The 18,016-nt window shown below is 37.6% G+C and overlaps 1 protein-coding gene across 2 annotated transcripts in view; it reads left to right on the forward strand.

Annotated features, from left to right (window-relative positions):
• The first annotated feature begins 13,976 nt into the window (after positions 1–13,976).
• Positions 13,977–18,016, forward strand: part of lg1h1orf35 (linkage group 1 C1orf35 homolog) — a 30,201-nt gene continuing 26,161 nt past the window's right edge. The window contains exons 1-2 of one of the 2 annotated variants that reach the window (XM_048185124.1): positions 13,977–14,121; positions 14,257–14,384. In XM_048185124.1, coding sequence (XP_048041081.1) covers positions 14,288–14,384 — 97 coding nt within the window. In that variant the 5' untranslated portion in view covers positions 13,977–14,121; positions 14,257–14,287. Of the gene's footprint in view, positions 14,385–18,016 lie in introns of both variants that reach the window. The other variant, XM_048185115.1, reaches the window with a different exon arrangement.

The raw sequence follows: 18,016 nt of genomic DNA on the forward strand, positions 1-18,016 counted from the left end.
GACTATTTTAGCAAGCACTACGTACAATTCGTTCGCGTGTTTTTCGAAAACGGTTTGAGGAATCAACTTGAATTCCATAACTTTTTGTCGGCATGGTCTGACGATGATCTGGTTCAATTTTCGTGAAAATCGGAGTAACGGCCTAGGAGGAGTTCGAAAAAGTACGTTTTTCAGAAAATTCAAAATGGCGGAAAAAATTTCATGACGGAAAATGACGTCATAGGGTGCGTTCGATTCGTCTTGAGCCAAGGAATAAGAGGAAAAAAGAATTGTGTTTCTAGCCCTTATGGTTCAAAAGTTATTAACATAAACATAAGTGCAACTTTGGACAGCTGGTGGCGCTAGAGGGATTGAGTTAGAGACTCCAAATTTGCTGTGGACAAAGGTCAGACTGTCCTCTAACTGTGTGCCAAATTTCACAACTTTCCCGCAAGCGGTTCTATGGGTTACCATAGACTTCAAGAGCGGAAGAAGAAGAAGAAGAAGAAGAATAATAATAATAAAAAAAAAAAAAAAAAAAAAAGAACGCCAACAATAACAATAGGTGCCTCCGCACCTTCGGTGCTTGGCCCCTAATAATAAAAAAAAAAAGAACGCCAACAATAACAATAGGTGCCTCCGCACCTTCGGTGCTTGGCCCCTAAATATAGCTGCAAGCAGCAATTACGGGGCCAAGCACAAAAACGGCACAAGAAGCCTGCCAACATGGCTCTGATCATCAGACCAACTGCAACTGTGAGCAATTAAAGACCTATTAAGATCATTTTAGGCAAAAGAGCTGAAAAATTATCAAAAATGAGGATTTACTGGTTCATCACTTTCGACCAATAGGTGGCGCTGTGTCCAAATTGTTGTCGTATGGTCAGAGTGAGGTGACAATAACACTTGCAAAGTTTGGTGTCAATATGTCAAAGCACTGAAGAGATACAGCTTCAAGAGTCATTTTTGCATCATGCCTCAAATTCTTTGCTCTGGTATACGAAAACGGTTTGACATATCGACTTGAAATCCATAACTTTTTGTCGGCATGGTCTGAAGATGACACGGTTCAATTTTGGTGAAAATCGGAGCAACGGTCTAGGAGGAGTTCGAAAAAGTAGGTTTTTAAAGAAAAACAATATGGTGGACAGGACGTTTAGCTGACTATGGCAAATTTGATATCTATGTTCTCAACATGACCCAAGGAATCTACTGAGACCAGTTTCATTACAATTGGTGAATACAGTCAAAAGTTATTAACATTTTTGTACATTTTGTTATAACTTTTGACCACAAGGTGGCGCTGGTCCGAAACTTCTCAGGCTCCTTCAGGGCATTGTGCTGATGACCCATACCGAGTTTCGTAATGATACGCTAATGCGTTCATAAAATACAGCATTTTAAAACAAGATTTAAAATGTCCGATGGCCAAAATGGCCGACATGGGAAAATGGATATCATTCGACTCGGCATGATGCCCCGAATTGAAAAAGACCAACTTTATCATTTTTGGACAAACCTATTTGAAGCTATAAGCAAAAATAATGGCTATATTGGCTTTTTTGTATCTCCAGACCAGTAGGTGGCGTTATGGCAAAACTCAGCATGTAGGCTCTGGTCTTGCTTGGGATGATATGTATGAGGTTTCGTCTGAATATGATAAAGCATTGCAGAGATACAGCCATGAGTCCAAATTGGGTGCTCTGCGTTAAATTAATTTCCGTGTTATTTAAGAATGGTTTGATTTACTGAAAAGCTTTTGATAACTTTTTGCCAGAATGGACTAAAGATGATCTGATCTGATTTTCATGACAATCAAATGAAGCATCTAGGACAAGTTCGAAAAAGCAGGTTTTTCGCAAAATTCAACATGGCGGACAGACCATAAGTTGAAACCTAGCATGTTTGGTATCGTTGGACTCAGCAGGGATTCAGGAGTCTAAGATCATGACTATTTTGAAAATAAGTCGACCACACTCATAGTGATAAGCATTTGAATATTTGATTTTACCACTAGGTGGCACTGGTGCGAAACTTCTCAGGCTCGTTCAGGGCATCGTACTGATGACCCATATCGAGTTTTGTGATGATATGCTAATGTGTTCGTAAAATACAGCATTTTAGCACAAAATTAAAATGGCCGATGACCAAAATGGCTGATATGGTAATAATGGTTATCATTCGACTCAGCCTGATGCCCCTAATCTAACAAGACCAAAGTTATGATTTTTGGACAAACCTATCTAAAGCTGCAAGCAAAAATAACCATTTTTTATATATCCAAACCAGTAGATGGTGCTGCGCCAAAACTCAGCATGTAGGCTCTGGTCTTGCTTGGGATGATATGTATGAACTTTGGTCTGAATATGATAAAGCATTGCAGAGATACAGCCATGAGTCCAAATTGGGTGCTCTACGTTAAATTAATTTGCGTATTATTTGAGAATGGTTTGATTTACCGAAAAGCTTTTGATAACTTTTTGCCAGAATGTACTGAAGATGATCTGGTTTGATTTTCATGACAATCAAATGAAGCGTCTAGGACAAGTTCTAAAAAGTAGTTTTTTCGCAAAATTCAACATGGCGGACAAACCATATTTCGAAACCTAACATGTTTGGTATCGTTGGACTCAGCAGGGATTCAGGAGTCTAAGGACATGACTCTTTTGAAAACAAGTCGACCACAGTCAAAGTGATAAGCATTTGAATATTTGATTTTACCACTAGGTGGCGCTGGTGCGAAACTTCTCAGGCTGGTTCAGGGCATCATGCTGATGACCCATACCGAGTTTTGTGACGATACGCTGATGCGTTCATAAAATACAGCATTTTAGCACAAAATTCAAAATGGCCGACGGCCAAAATGGCTGGTATGGTAATAATGGTTATCATTCGACTCGGCATGATACCCTGAATCTGACGTGACCACATTTATGATTTCTGGACAAACCATTCAGAAGTTATTAGCCAAAATAGCCATTTTTCGTATCTCCGGACCAGTAGGCGGCACTGCACTGAAACACTGCATGTTGGCTTAAGTCATGCTTGTGATGACATGTATGAAGTTTGGTCAAAATACGATAAATCTTTTTGGAGATATACCCTTAAGTGTGATTTTGCAAGCTTTCAGTCGAATTCATTTGTGCCCTAGTCGAGAACGGATGGATCTATCGAAAAGCTTTTGATAACTTTTTGCAGTCATGGTCTGAAGATGATCTGGTCCAATTTTTGTGACAACTTTTTACCATACGGTTCTATGGGCTGCCATAGACTCCAAGAGCAGAAGAATAATAAGAAGAAGAAAACTAACAATAACAATAGGTGCCTAAGCACCTTCTGTGCTTGGCCCCTAATAAGCGTACGGAACGGCAACAATAACAATAGGTGCCTAAGCACCTTCGGTGCTTGGCCCCTAATAACAATAGGTGCCTCCGCACCTTCGGTGCTTGGCCCCTAATAATAATAATAAAAAAAAAAAGAACGCCAACAATAACAATAGGTGCCTCCGCACCTTCGGTGCTTGGCCCCTAAATATAGCTGCAAGCAGCAATTACGGGGCCAAGCACAAAAACGGCACAAGAAGCCAGCCAACATGGCTGGGAGCATCAGACCAACAGCAGCAGTGAGCAATTAGAAAAAAAAGTTATTAGCATTTTTGTAAATTTTGTTATAACTTTTGACCACAAGGTGGCGCTGGTCCGAAACTTCTCAGGCTCCTTCAGGGCATTGTCCTGATGACCCATACCAAATTTATGAATTTTGGTCAAACCCATCAGAAGTTATAAGCAAAAATAGCTATTTTTCATATCTCCACTCCAGTAGGTGGCGCTGCGCCGAAACACTCTATGATGCTTCAGGTCATGCTTGTGATGACACATACCAAGTTTGATCTGAATATGATAAAGCATTGCAGAGATACTGCTTCAAGAGTATGTTTTGCATCATGCCTCAAATTCATTGCTCCGGTATACGAAAACGGTTTGACTTATCAACTTGAAATCCATAACTTTTTGTCGCCATGGTCTGAAGATGATATGGTTCAATTTTGGTGAAAATCGGAGCAACGGTCTAGGAGGAGTTCGAAAAAGTAGGTTTTTAAAGAAAAACAATATGGCGGACAGGAAGTTCAGCCGACTATGGCAAATTTGATATCTATGTTCTCGGCACGATCCACGGAATCCACTGAGACCAGTTTCATTACAATCGGTTAATAGAGTCAAAAGTTATTAGCATTTTTGTAAATTTTGTTATAACTTTTGACCACAAGGTGGCGCCGGTCCCGAAACTTCTCAGGCTCCTTCAGGGCATTGTCCTGATGACTCATACCGAGTTTCGTAATGATACGCTAATGCGTTCGTAAAATACAGCATTTTAGCACAAAATTCTAAATGGCCGACGGCCAAAATGGCCGAAGTGGGAAAATTGGATATCATTCGACTCGGCATGATTCCCCGAATCCAACGAGTCCAAATTTTTGATTTTTGGACAAACCCATCAGAAGTAGGGCTGTAACGATATGCGATATGAAACCGAAATCGCGATACGCAGGTCCACGAACCTGTATCGCGATGTGAGAAGGCAGAATCGCGACACACCCCTTCCAACTCCCAGAGTTATCCTTCCTGTCCAGATCCAATGCTACCACATTTTTAAATTACTATAAGTATTAGGGGTGTAACGATTTATCGTAGATGGTGTGTCTCAATCAGCTCTCAGTTCAGTAAGTGTTTCGGGCACACATTGAATCTTGCAAGCAGGTTTAAACGTTTCTCATGTCAGTCTCTTGCATGGTCGCGTGAGAAAAGTCGTGGCTTTCTTACACCGCAGTGCACAGCAACAGCTGTGCTCACAGAAAAGCAAAAGACGCTTGCGATGCTTTGCTTTAAGTTAGGGGCCGTTCACATATTGCAACTTTTCCGCGTGCAAGTCAGTTATTATTTTCAAATGTAGCCGGGCGGCAGGCGCGCTCATAATGGGATCAACGCGGTTGCGACGCGCATGCAATTCTCAACTTCTCAGAATGCCGCAAGGGCACCTCAGGTCTTGTGACAAGAATCAACCGATCAGCTATGGCCTTTCCATAACAAAACATCAAAAGCTCAGCCGAACAGCTGATCATAGCTGATCATAGCTGTTCGTGGTGGTTTTTATATCTTATCTCCATCAATATATCTCGTAGTAAAACTAATGCAAGGGCTAGAAATCATTTATCCTTTGCAGAAACATCCTGATCCTCTTGGAGAGCTCAGTTCATGGTTGCATAGCAACGACCGACGCCACAGGAGCGCAAGCGCTTTGGAAAGAAGGAGAAGCGGTGCGGCCGCGCCTTCCACGCGTTTTTAGACGCGATATTTGAACGGCCCCTATTCATAATTCTAAGTTCATGTTAAATTTAAACATTTTTTCAGTGACAGACAGCCCTATTCAATTGTTAATTTGAATACAGAAGGTTTTTATTAAAATTTTATATTTATTTATTTTATTGAAATGTGATCTTGTATGTACAACAAGGAAAATTATTGAAATTTGTTCATGTTTTTTTAATCTTGTTTGAATTTCAGTTTCATTTTGTTCAAAATATCGTGATACGTATCGTATCGTGAACTCTGTATCGAGATACGTACCGTATCGTGACCTGAGCGTATCGTTACACCCCTAATCAGAAGTTATAAGCAAAAATATCTATTTTTCATATCTCCGCACCACTAGGTGGCACTGCGCCGAAACGCTGCATGTTGCCTCAGGTCATGCTTGTGATGACATGTACCAAGTTTGGTCTGAATACGATAAAGCGCTGCGGAGATACTGCCTTATGTCTATTTTTTCAAGCACTACGTACAATTCGTTTGCGTGTTTTTCGAAAACGGTTTGAGGAATCAACTTGAATTCCATAACTTTTTGTCAGCATGGTCTGAAGATGATCTGGTTCAATTTTTGTGAAAATCGGAGTAACGGCCTAGGAGGAGTTCGAAAAAGTAGGTTACGTCATAGGGTGCATTCGATTCGTCTTGAGTCAAGGAATTAGAGGAAAAAAGAATTTTGTTTCTAGCCCTTATGGTTCAAAAGTTATTAACATAAACATAAGTGCAACTTTGGACAGCTGGTGGCGCTAGAGGGATTGAGTTAGAGACTCCAAATTTGCTATGGACATGGCTCAGACTGTCCTCTAACTGTGTGCCAAATTTCATAACTTTTTACCATACGGTTCTATGGGCTGCCATAGACTTCCAGAGCGGAAGAAGAAGAATAATCGAAAATAAAAAGAACGCCAACAGATACAATAGGTGCCTACGCACCTTCGGTGCTTGGCCCCTAATAATAAAAAAATAAAAAAAGAACGCCAACAGATACAATAGGTGCCTCCGCACCTTCGGTGCTTGGCCCCTAATAATAATAAAAAAAAAAAGAACACCAACGGATACAATAGGTGCCTCCGCACCTTCGGTGCTTGGCCCCTAATAAGCGTACGGAACGCCAACAATAACAATAGGTGCCTAAGCACCTTCGGTGCTTGGCCCCTAATAATAATAATAATAATTAAAAAAAAAAAAAAAGAACGCCAACGGATACAATAGGTGCCTCCGCACCTTCGGTGCTTGGCCCCTAATAATTAAAAAAAAAAAAAGAATGCCAACGGATACAATAGGTGCCTCCGCACCTTCGGTGCTTGGCCCCTAATAAGCGTACGGAACGCCAACAATAACAATAGGTGCCTAAGCACCTTCGGTGCTTGGCCCCTAATAATAATAATTAAAAAGAAAAAGAACGCCAACGGATACAATAGGTGCCTACGCACCTTCGGTGCTTGGCCCCTAATAATAATAATAATAATAATTAAAAAAAAAAAAAGAACGCCAACGGATACAATAGGTGCCTCCGCACCTTCGGTGCTTGGCCCCTAATAATTAAAAAACGGAACGCCAACGGATACAATAGGTGCCTACGCACCTTCGGTGCTTGGCCCCTAATAATAAGAGTACGGAACGCCAACAATAACAATAGGTGCCTAAGCACCTTCGGTGCTTGGCCCCTAATAAATACAACATAAAGTTACAAATAAAGTATAAGGTCTAACTGTAGTATTAAATTTAGTGTACAGAAATGTAGTAATTAAATGTAAATGACACTGTTCACTGTATAAATTTAATATAGATTAATCTTTGTAAACCAAAACACAAAACACAGCTTTAACATGACAGACAACAGCAGGTATTTATAGGTTGCTGTCACTTTAAGCGTAATACCCCATGCACGCACACATCTAATAGATACACATCCGAATTCTCACCTTGTTCACTTAAAGGATTAGTTCACTTTCAAATAAAATTTTCCTGATAATTTACTCACCCCCATGCCATCCAAGATGTCCATGTCCTTCTTTCTTCAGTCAAAAAGAAATTAAGGTTTTTGATGAAAACATCCCAGGATTATTCTCCTTATTGTATATGCTTTATATAAACAAATGATCGCCTTCCAAGTGGTTCCGCCAAAACCGCACTTTCGTATTCTTCAAAAGCTTACGCTGTATGTCCTACGCCTTCCCTATTCGACTTACGGAACAAACACAGCGCCAGTTCCATTTTTTCCATAAGTAGAATAGGGAAGGCGTAAGACATACAGCGTAAGCTTTTTGAAGAATACGAAAGTGCGGTTTTGGTGGAACCACTTGGAAGGCGATCATTTGTCTATATAAAGCATATACATTTACATATTTTTCAACCGTTTGGAGGCCATTGAAGTCCACTATATGGAGAAAAATCCTGGAATGTTTTCATCAAAAACCTTAATTTCTTTTCGACTGAGGAAAGAAGGACATGGACATCTTGGATGACATGGGGGTGAGTAAATTATCAAGAAATTTTAATTTGAAAGTGCCAGGGAGTATCAACTTTTCCATTTAGAACCTTTTTGCTAAAAACCAAAACGCAAGACCTGTAGAGATTTACCAGTACTTGAAAAGAGTATTTCATGCATTCTGACTTATTTACACTGTTAAAGAGTTAGATTCTCTTGCTAAACATGGCCTAAGTTTCAAAAAACGAGTTGGACGTATGACGGAGTGTTTCTGAGAGTTTTTTTTCCAAGTATGGCCCTGTATTACGTAATAAAGGGTGAAATTCCTTGTATGGGCACTTCTCCCGGAAGCACGCACGCACGCACACCCATCAACGTGCTTCGTTCGGGTTACGGAAGTCATCGGCAGTGCTGCACAAGACTTGCCCGAGAAAGAACTTATCACTTTGTTTTTAGACCACGAAATCAACAATTTCACCAAAGAAGTGTGTTTTTGGTTGTGAGGGAAAGATAACCTTGCTTTCCAAAGTCCCTAGCTAAAACATTCTAACTATGCTCAACATACAGCGATAGTTTCCTGCTCCTGAAGCAGATTTATATACTTTCATATGGAATTTGAACACCGACTGTAATCGCAGACTAAACGCAACTGGCTCTGACTGGACGCGTTTGAGCGCGATCAGTCATAAGTATCAATTTACATTCATAATCGGCCTTACAATCGTTAAGCCGCGCACACACTTAGTGGATTCATTATGTCGGACTCACCGCAGGTGACTCATAATCTGCAGTTGTTACTCCTGTCTCCCGACAAAAACATTGCATGCAGCGCCTGTAGAGTGTGGAAAGTTACTAGAGCGCGCAGCCGCGTGTCTCTCACAAGGAACGTCATGGCAGTAATTGACAAGCCAGAGGGCCAATCCGCGCACGTCTCTCGCAATGGCAGTGATTGACAAGCCAGAAGGCCAATCGTTTATGCGATGATCGCGTAAACAATTGGCTGGTGTTTTTAAGGCCCTACCTCGTGCACAGATGATGTATATTAATAATATTCCTTTCAGTGCACCTAATAAATAGTCTTTTATCAGTTAGTGAAGACAGTTTCAAGTAATATTGCAAAAATGTATAAAACAAAACATCCTCTTTACCACCTTTAAGTGGAGCTGAGAGATTTGTGCTCATGCATTATATTGATGCACTCTCAACATTTTTCATTAAAATAACCATAGAAACCGCCTTAAATTAACTATCAAAATAAGGATAGGGTCGTGTCTGAAAGTTGCAATCACTTTTTTATTGGTTAAAATGAATGGAGAATATCTTGTGTTTTCCGTGGCTGCTTGAGCCCTCAGGATCAATGCTTACGGTCATGAGTCAGAACCGCAGGTGGTAAGTAAAACTGCATCAAATGTCTGTTTTGTCGGCAGTCGGCGTATAAGTGCATATAATGTAAACAACACAAACGTTTAATGAATCAAAAGTTATCCAGGAATAATGCAATGGTATATTGTCTGTGTTTAAATACATTTGTTTAGCTGACCATTGATAGCTTCGCTACACAAAAGCTGCGCATGCTCGTCACTCATGTCAGACACAAATCAGATCTAAACAGTTGCAATACAGTTTAAATAATTTTAGGGTACATACACACTGTCAGTTCAAATTGGATTATTTGTGACTGCAATATGACTGATGATTGTGCCACTACATCCAGTTGGGAAAAACAGCAAATAATCCTAATACAAACCAGCAAATAGGACCCAACCATTAAAAAGTATTAAAGCAACTGAAAAGTTAATGATAATGTCGAATATGTCTTTTTCATTAAACATTTTCTTTGATATCAACTGCTTAAACTGTTCTCTTAAAGATCAGAGGGTTAAAGATTTACAGGGTTTATATTTAAGCATTCAAACAATATTTCAATACATTTATATTAATGATAAGTCAATTTACATCACAATTCAAGCTCTGTTAGTATTGCTTACCTTGCTCCAATGTGCAAAAGAAACTTGCACAACACTCAATATGATCTGAATGTGTGTGTGCATTCTGATAAGATCCTGCTCCAATCAGCTCACTGGAAGCCAAACCCATCAAACAACCCAGCCTTCTTTTCACAAGTTACTGCCATGGTATCACCATTACGCCATACTGACTCAGCACTAAGAAACACATCTGCTTAGTGCTTACAATAACAAAAACAAGAGCACCATCTTTTCCATTAAGCTACTGAATTGTTCACATTTGAATAAAATTCAAATTATATATTTTAGCTATAAATGGGTAGGTGAAACTCGCATAAACATGTCCAGGTCAGCATTTCAGTAATTTCAAAATCAAAAGAAAAATTATTTTGAATAAAGAAATGAATTTTTATGTCTGTTTGGAATTTATTTTTCATTGTGATATTTTTCTTGACAATTAAACTAACCCTTCCCTAAAATTTTCATTACCACATGACTATTTTATACTATAATTCTCATTGGGTCCACATGTATTTACATGTGAAATATGGACAAACGTTTTCACAAACAATATCTTTAAATCAATAACTTTCATACTTAATTTATTATACATTTATGAAAAAATGTAGGAACAACTGAAGCCACACGTATGCAAAAAAATCACATACTATGGGTGGCCTATAATCATGTTAAAATGAAATTTTATACATAGATACTTTTGTGTTTGAATTGGTTTTGAGGATGGCACACTTGAGGATCTTGCTGCATGCTTTCAGGCGAGAGTGCGTCTTTAGAGAGTGTCATATGAGTGTCATATGTTTACCAAATGATGATGAATGGTTATAAAAGAAAGGTTGTGCGGAAATGCCTTATATGGAGATGGTACGGGCCACTCATTTAGAATACACCAAATTCATTAACATTAAAATGAGGTTAAGAACAAAATCATGCACACACACACACATGGTGAATTAGGCGGATTCCATCAATTATTAGTGAGTGGGACCCATTATTCTTCATGGTTATTCTCATTAAAATCTCTTTACTTTAATGTATTATTTTTTAGTGCACCACTTTTCAACACCACATCTGCCAAATCTACAGGCAAGATCAGATTTTATATTGCATGTTTATAATATGTTGTCACCACACATTTGAAGACCCTTTTTTTTTTCTTCATTTTATGTATTATTTTTAATATTATGGTAATGATTATTATGGTAATATTATGGTTATTATGGTTATTATGGTAATAAGTATGGTAATAATATGGTATATTTTATTCACAACTCATAATTAATAATATCAGACTGAACTCTAGCCTATAGACCTTAGCGCCATATTTAATTTTTGACAGGAATGAAAACAAGGCTGAGACAGTTGGAGGGGGAACAAAAATCGATACAGCAAACGTATTGCGATATATTCTAACGATGCACGGACACCAAGTAACAATATTTTCAGTGTCATGGCAAAGGCTGTGAATACTTATGTACATATGATTTTTTCCATTTTTTATTTTTAATAAATTTGCAAAGATTTCAAACAAACTTCTTTCACATTGTCATTATGGGGTATTGTTTGTAGAATTTTGAGGAAAATAATGAATTTAATCCCTTTTGGAATAAGGCTGTAACATTAACAAAATGTGGAAAAGTCAAGAGCTGCGAATACTTTCCAGATGCACTGTAAATACAGTGTAACAAAGACACCTTAAAATAAAGTGGAACCAACTGACCCAACGTAAAAACAAAATGCACTGCATGATCAAATATTTAGGTAAAATAATTTCATATATATATATATATATATATATATATATATGAAATTATTTTACCTAAATATTTGATCATGCAGTGCATTTTGTTATATATATATATATATATATATATATATATATATATATATATATATATATATATATATATATATATATATATATATATATATATATATATATATATATACACACACATGATGTGTGTTCTTCATCCACCACTGTATAACTAATAAACAGCATCAGGACAGCCAAAGAAAAAATGCAAAATCCTAAAATCTTTGATTTAAAAATAGCCTTAGCCACTTATTCTAGTGAGCGCTGAAGTGACGTCTCAGAGCAAACACAGCTGTGAGTGGCATAAGGCACTTGAAGGTAATAGGATTGGAAGTCCTAACAGCTCCTTTTAAGTGTCAAAATCAGAGCCACTGCACACAAGAGAATGTTTACATGAACAGTTAATTCAAGTGGGTTCTCACACTTTTTATTTCTTGTGTCTCTCTGAAAGTGATGCAAGCCCTCAAAATTACCTAAAAAGTGTGCACTGCAAAAATGTCTCTTTTGTATTACAGAAATAAAACCGTCTCCTATAATAAAAAATATGAAGTACAGTTAACCACAACATGACAACTTTTGCTATTATTTAAAATGTCTATTCAAGTATTTAATTAAATAAGGACCAATTAATCCCTGAACAATGAATGTGCACCATCGCTGCATAATTCACTACAGCTGGACATCAGACTAGATTAAACTGCAAAACAGCTGTAATCACACCAGTTTATCATATATTCAGCTATAGTTTATCATACTCAGTGTCCATAATAAATGAGCTCCACCTGTGACATCCACATTTTAATTTAAGTCATGCGGCACAACCCCTTGCCATGAAACCAGTTTTAGCTGGTGCTTAAAGACAGCGTGTTTCCTTATGAACTTTTATAGTACTATTTAATCTCATGTTGTGTTCTGTATCATCTTTACAAAACATGGTCTCCATGTCCAAGTTTTCAAGGTCACAAAACAAGTGGGTTCTTTTCAATACTCAAACTAATGCTTCCTTGTTTCCTCACTCCTCCAACAGCATGTGACCCAGAATCAATAATAGAATCAGCCACATTAAAGGATTCTAACTACACTGAGAGAAACAAGGATTGAGGATTCTTTCAGAGGCGCTAAGAGTGCTTGCTGTCGAAAAATCTGATGCACGTATAAATTCTCTTCCCCTTCACATCACAATGATTTGGTTTTACCTTTGCAAACTGTGCAATTCACATATTTCAACAAGGCTTCTTGCTTTACTAATACTCAGTATTAATTTCATAAACCACCAAACATCAACAACATGAGGACAGATCCTTTTGGCGCAGCCAATGACATTTTGAAATGATGCTTGAGTGATCAAGAATATTCCAATTTACAAAAGTTGTCTTTAGATTTCTTCATGCTTGCATCCTTTCCTAACATTGAGAGGAGCCAGGACTTGAGGAAAGTAAACAAGGGTGCACAATTTAAGAAATGAGTAGCACTTAGTATGCCTTTGTTTGTTGACAATTGCTGGATGATTTTCTGCTCAGAAAAGTCAGACTGAGCACTGACACAATTAAGATTCCTCAATAAACACTTCTGTCTTCTTACTCTTTTTTTTTTTTTTTTTTTTTTCCTGCCTCTGCCTCTTGGATGTTAAAAGTGCTGACTGGCTGTTGAATATCAGGAAATCTCCTATTTCCTTATTTAGAGATGGTACATCTCTAATCTTGCTGGATAATGTTAACATTGTTAAATTCAGGTTAATTTTTCAACTGAACTTTTTCTCAAATGTTAGGCTGATAATATGCTTTACTATTCATTTTTAAATATTAAAATTGCAAAAATGGTAACCAGAAACATTTTCACTAGTAGTCTTTTGACCACACTGAAAATCCTCATGCAGCTTCACACTTATACAACCAAAAACACTTTAAACTACAGTTAGATCGATCCAGGCATATCCATAACGCTGTATTATTATTTACATGTTTGCACAATGCATTACACATGTACTACATGACTAAAGCATAAAGCAGCAGGTTCACTTTGAAACATACCGAACGTGATTAATAAAATCCGCTACGTGAAAGTATACAGTAAAATCAAGCCTCACAAAAAGTCAACATCATAATGGCACTTCACAAATAAACTGTTACACTTAACTGAAAAAATACGATGCAACTGGCGCCCGTCATACAAGATTTAAAGCTGTAGCTCATTTAAACTCACCTGAAAAAAACCTGGAGATAAACCTCACATACATTGGGATAAAACTGATCAAAAATAGGGAGAATGTCTTTCTCCCTCCGCCTAAAATCTTTCTTTCTCGCTCAGGTGACTGATTTTCGCATGAGAGCCATTACTGATGTCAGGCGTCATCAAATGCGACCGTTTTCGCAGATCTTTAGAGCATCCGCATTCCCGTGAACCGCGCCAAACTGCAGATGATGTTGACATCACATATCCTTATCCAGCAACACGGCACACACTTTTCTTTTCTTTTCTTTTCTTTTTTTACGGGAAGGAATCGTTTTTGTGGTATCGTTCTGAATAAGACTTGGTCGACAAGATATTGTGTGTGGTTGTTAAAAAAAAGCTCTTCATTCTGAATTTGTTTCAATGTAAAGACAAGCGTTTTCCCGGATGTTGTGAAAAACTTGAGGCCTGATTCTTGTACTACACGCGTGTAAAGCATCTCATTGCCTTTAGGAGACAAAGTGTGCCTGGATGATCAAAAGTCATGTTTGGCTCATCGAGATCTGGAGGGGTGAGAGGAGGTCAGGACCAGTTCAACTGGGATGAAGTGAAAGTGGATAAACACAGAGAGAACTATTTGGGTAAGTGTCGAGCTAGCAGCTCTAGCTGTGGCTAGCAACTCAATCAGCCCTATTATTGTGTAATTTATATGTGAAGTTCCCAAAAGATAGCATTATATTCAGAGAAGCACGATTTCTTTTGCACTTTACAGGCTTGAATTAACAAATGATTGCAAATTCGAGTTCATGTAACTGGTTTGTGATTATATTTTGTTGTTTGACACGGGCATGATAACCAGTTCAGAAAGCTAATAGGAATAACATTACTCGTGAAGACATTTTAGCAGACTTGTAAAGACAAGAGTAACGTTAGTTGGGTAGCTTGATTGCACTTCTGTAAAGATACTGCTAATCTACAATGTAAACATGGTTTGCCCATGACAGTTTGTCCTATGGGTTCACGTTGCATTAGATGTTTGTTTGTTTTTTATTAGTATTTGTAATGTAAATTCAGACATTCCTACCTTTTTCTTTAGTGTGATCTCTCATTACATCGTCTGTTAATTTAAAATTTATGTATCGGACACAGTTGTGCCTTTTGTTGGTGTAGTAGACGTGTTCAGCTTTCTAGTTAAAGTACCCAGAGTCGCATGAGACGTGCACGCAGCTCGTCAGTTTACGAATCCTACTATGACAAAGATTTAGCTTCTGCGGACGTTGCTTGGTAATCCTGCAACCAGGAATCCTACTATAACGCATGCGTAGCTCATTAATATTGCTAAAGCGAAGGCTAGGACTATGAATATTTTATATGTCGTGCTGACGTCAGTGAGGCCTAGTGGGTAAACGTGACTCAACCTGACGCCCCACGCCGTTTTTTTTTTTTTTTTTTTTTTTTTTAAATCACCAAGGCTCTGTTTCAGGGCTTAGAATAAGCTATAAGAGTATTCCTTAGTTCAGTTAGGACATTTAAGTAGCTTTTATAAACTTGCCTTTGGGGGGGAAAAAAACAAACCATTTAAAAAAAAAGAGGAGGAGGAGGAGGAGGAGGAGGAGGAGGAGGAGGAGGAGGAGGAGGAGGAGGAGGAGGAGGAGGAGGAGGAGGAGGAGGAGGAGGAGGAGGAGGAGGAGGAGGAGGGGGAGGAGGAGGAGGAGGGGGAGGAGGAGGGGGGGGGGAGGAGGGGGGGAGGGGAGGAGGAGGAGGGAGGGTCTAGCTAGCCTCTGTTTTGTTTGACAACAATTCGAACGTCAACAGGAAGTTACTCCACCCAGGATCACTTAGAGCACCTTTAACTTACAAAGTTGCTTGCTTATCTCTATCAGGGCAATATGATTTTGGTATTGATTCTGGAGTTTCATGTATTTTCTATCCTTGTCACAAACATAAGCTCTTAATTAAATACCTTTAAATATAATGTTTATATATCAACTGATAAGAACAGGGGCATATTCTTCGTACGTCACTAACTCACTTAGCTGGATTTGACTGATGGAGATTTGGTATGATCTTGGATTGTTCGGTTCTTCGATGCTCATCCTGGACTTGTTGTCATAGCAACAGGTCCGTAAGCTCAAACCTGCTCGGGAGCAGGCTTATTTCATGTAAACAGGATTAGATTGCATCTTTTTAAGCGGAGGTGATGCTTATAGTCTGTCCCAGCCACTGCTACTTTCCCACAAGAGTACCCTAATGTAAACCAGGGACAATAATAATGATTTAAAAATAAAGTTGCAAATAATACTATAATGCCGTGTAGTGTCATAATATAGACACCAACAGTTTTACTCTTTGAGAGATTCATTCGTGAGGGAATAATTACGTAATAATAAAAAAAAAGAGTCTTACACACATGATGTACAGATGTCTATGCCGTACATGCATTTGTGCATTTGAACCACGACAGATATTATGGGAGTGGCTTGACGAAGCACAGGAGATGCAGATAACTTGATCTTGACCCTTAAGAAACTTTAATTAATGCTGTCAAATATGCTTCAAAGGTAAATTAGTTGCTAATTACAACATTGAAATAAAAAATTGCCTGTACAAATACTAGAAATTGTGAATGTAGCCTAAATAATTGGGTAATCATGTAAAAAGAAAATAGTGCACATTTCATTTATCTATTATAACATTTATGTCGTTCTTCTGTCATTTATTCGCTTGGCTGTTTCCTTATAAATGTCTAGAAATTCGTCAAGTTTTTAGTCAGGTGTCTTTTCTCATTCTATGATGTCATTACGTTGCCGTCTTGATTCCAGCCAATCGCTGCATTGCTGATCGTGGTTTCATGTATCGATACATCTGCCCTTTTCATGGAACACGAGAACACGCAGTAATCTTAGACAACTTAATCCAGATATTTTAATCCAATCTGCAAATTCGTTTGAAGAACCAAATTAGCCAGAGTTCAGTTATCACGATTAGAAGATCTGGCATCTGTCAAATCATCTCAGATGTATTAAGTGAGGTACAAAGAATATGCCCCAGTGATGTATTATCTATAAGCCCCACCCCACACAAAAATATTGTCTCGACTCTCGACATTACACCTTGTCATATGCTTGTCCTTCGGATTAGAAAAAATTTGCTTGTCCGGAAAAAATAGTTTTTTTTTGTAGTTTATTCTGAAGCAATATTCTCATAAGTATTCTGTCAGCTTTGGTATATTTATTTCTGCATATATGTGATATTTTACCCCAAGGGCTTTTTTTTTTTGTTTTTTTTTTTTTTACTTTATAAATCACTTTTTTTTCTAATCTTATTAAATGTATGCTTCATCTTTCATTTTAAATTCTTAAATTTAATTAATAAATTTAATTAGAATAATAAAACACTACAGGGCTCTTACCAATCAAATTAAATAATTTACGCAAAACAATTATAACTGCATTAGAAATGTTATGATATTGTTTTAAATATTTTGTTTAAAATACAAATAAGAAATGTTGGGAAAAAATGACAAACATGAAACTAAACCACCAGTTTAGTGCCGGTGGCAGTTGACCGTCTTAATGAGTGAGTCAAGTCATTCATTCAAACAATTTGTTCAAATGGCTGCTTCATTCAGGAATGAGGCAGTTGTTATGAATGGGTCATTGAATCTTTAACTCAATCGATTCATTCATGTGGTGTTGCTTAACTGTATCATATCTTATAAATATAAAAACTCCACAATTTGAATTTTTACTGCAGTATGTCAACTGTTTACTGGCTCATTTGTTTCAATTCCTCCTCGAGAGGCTGCATGAGCTTCAACAGCGCAACCTTGTTACCGTCAGTACGTTATATATTATTATCCATTATATTGATTGCCACTTACACTAAATGTAATACAACCAGAATCATTATTTTCATTCATTCAATTCTCTTTCACTTGACCATCATAGTAATGCATTTTGTTTTCTTTAATTACAATAAATGAAATGCAGTACAACCAATACTAGTCAATGAGGTGCAAATACAATTTAAATAATTTAATATTTCTAACAATATAATCTTTAATAATGTAAAATAATATTTTCAACATTACAGTACTATGAGAGTTTTGTGCTTTTATATTCTAAAAATTGTGAGGAAAAATGTGCTTAATTGTCATGAAAATCTTAAAGAATTAGTCCACTTTCAAATAAAAATTTCCTGATAATTTACTCACCCCCATGTTATCCAAGATGTCCGTGTCCTTCTTTCTTCAGTCGAAAAGAAATTAAGG

Source organism: Megalobrama amblycephala, linkage group LG1 (genome assembly GCF_018812025.1).
Source record: "Megalobrama amblycephala isolate DHTTF-2021 linkage group LG1, ASM1881202v1, whole genome shotgun sequence".
Taxonomy (NCBI): domain Eukaryota; kingdom Metazoa; phylum Chordata; class Actinopteri; order Cypriniformes; family Xenocyprididae; genus Megalobrama; species Megalobrama amblycephala.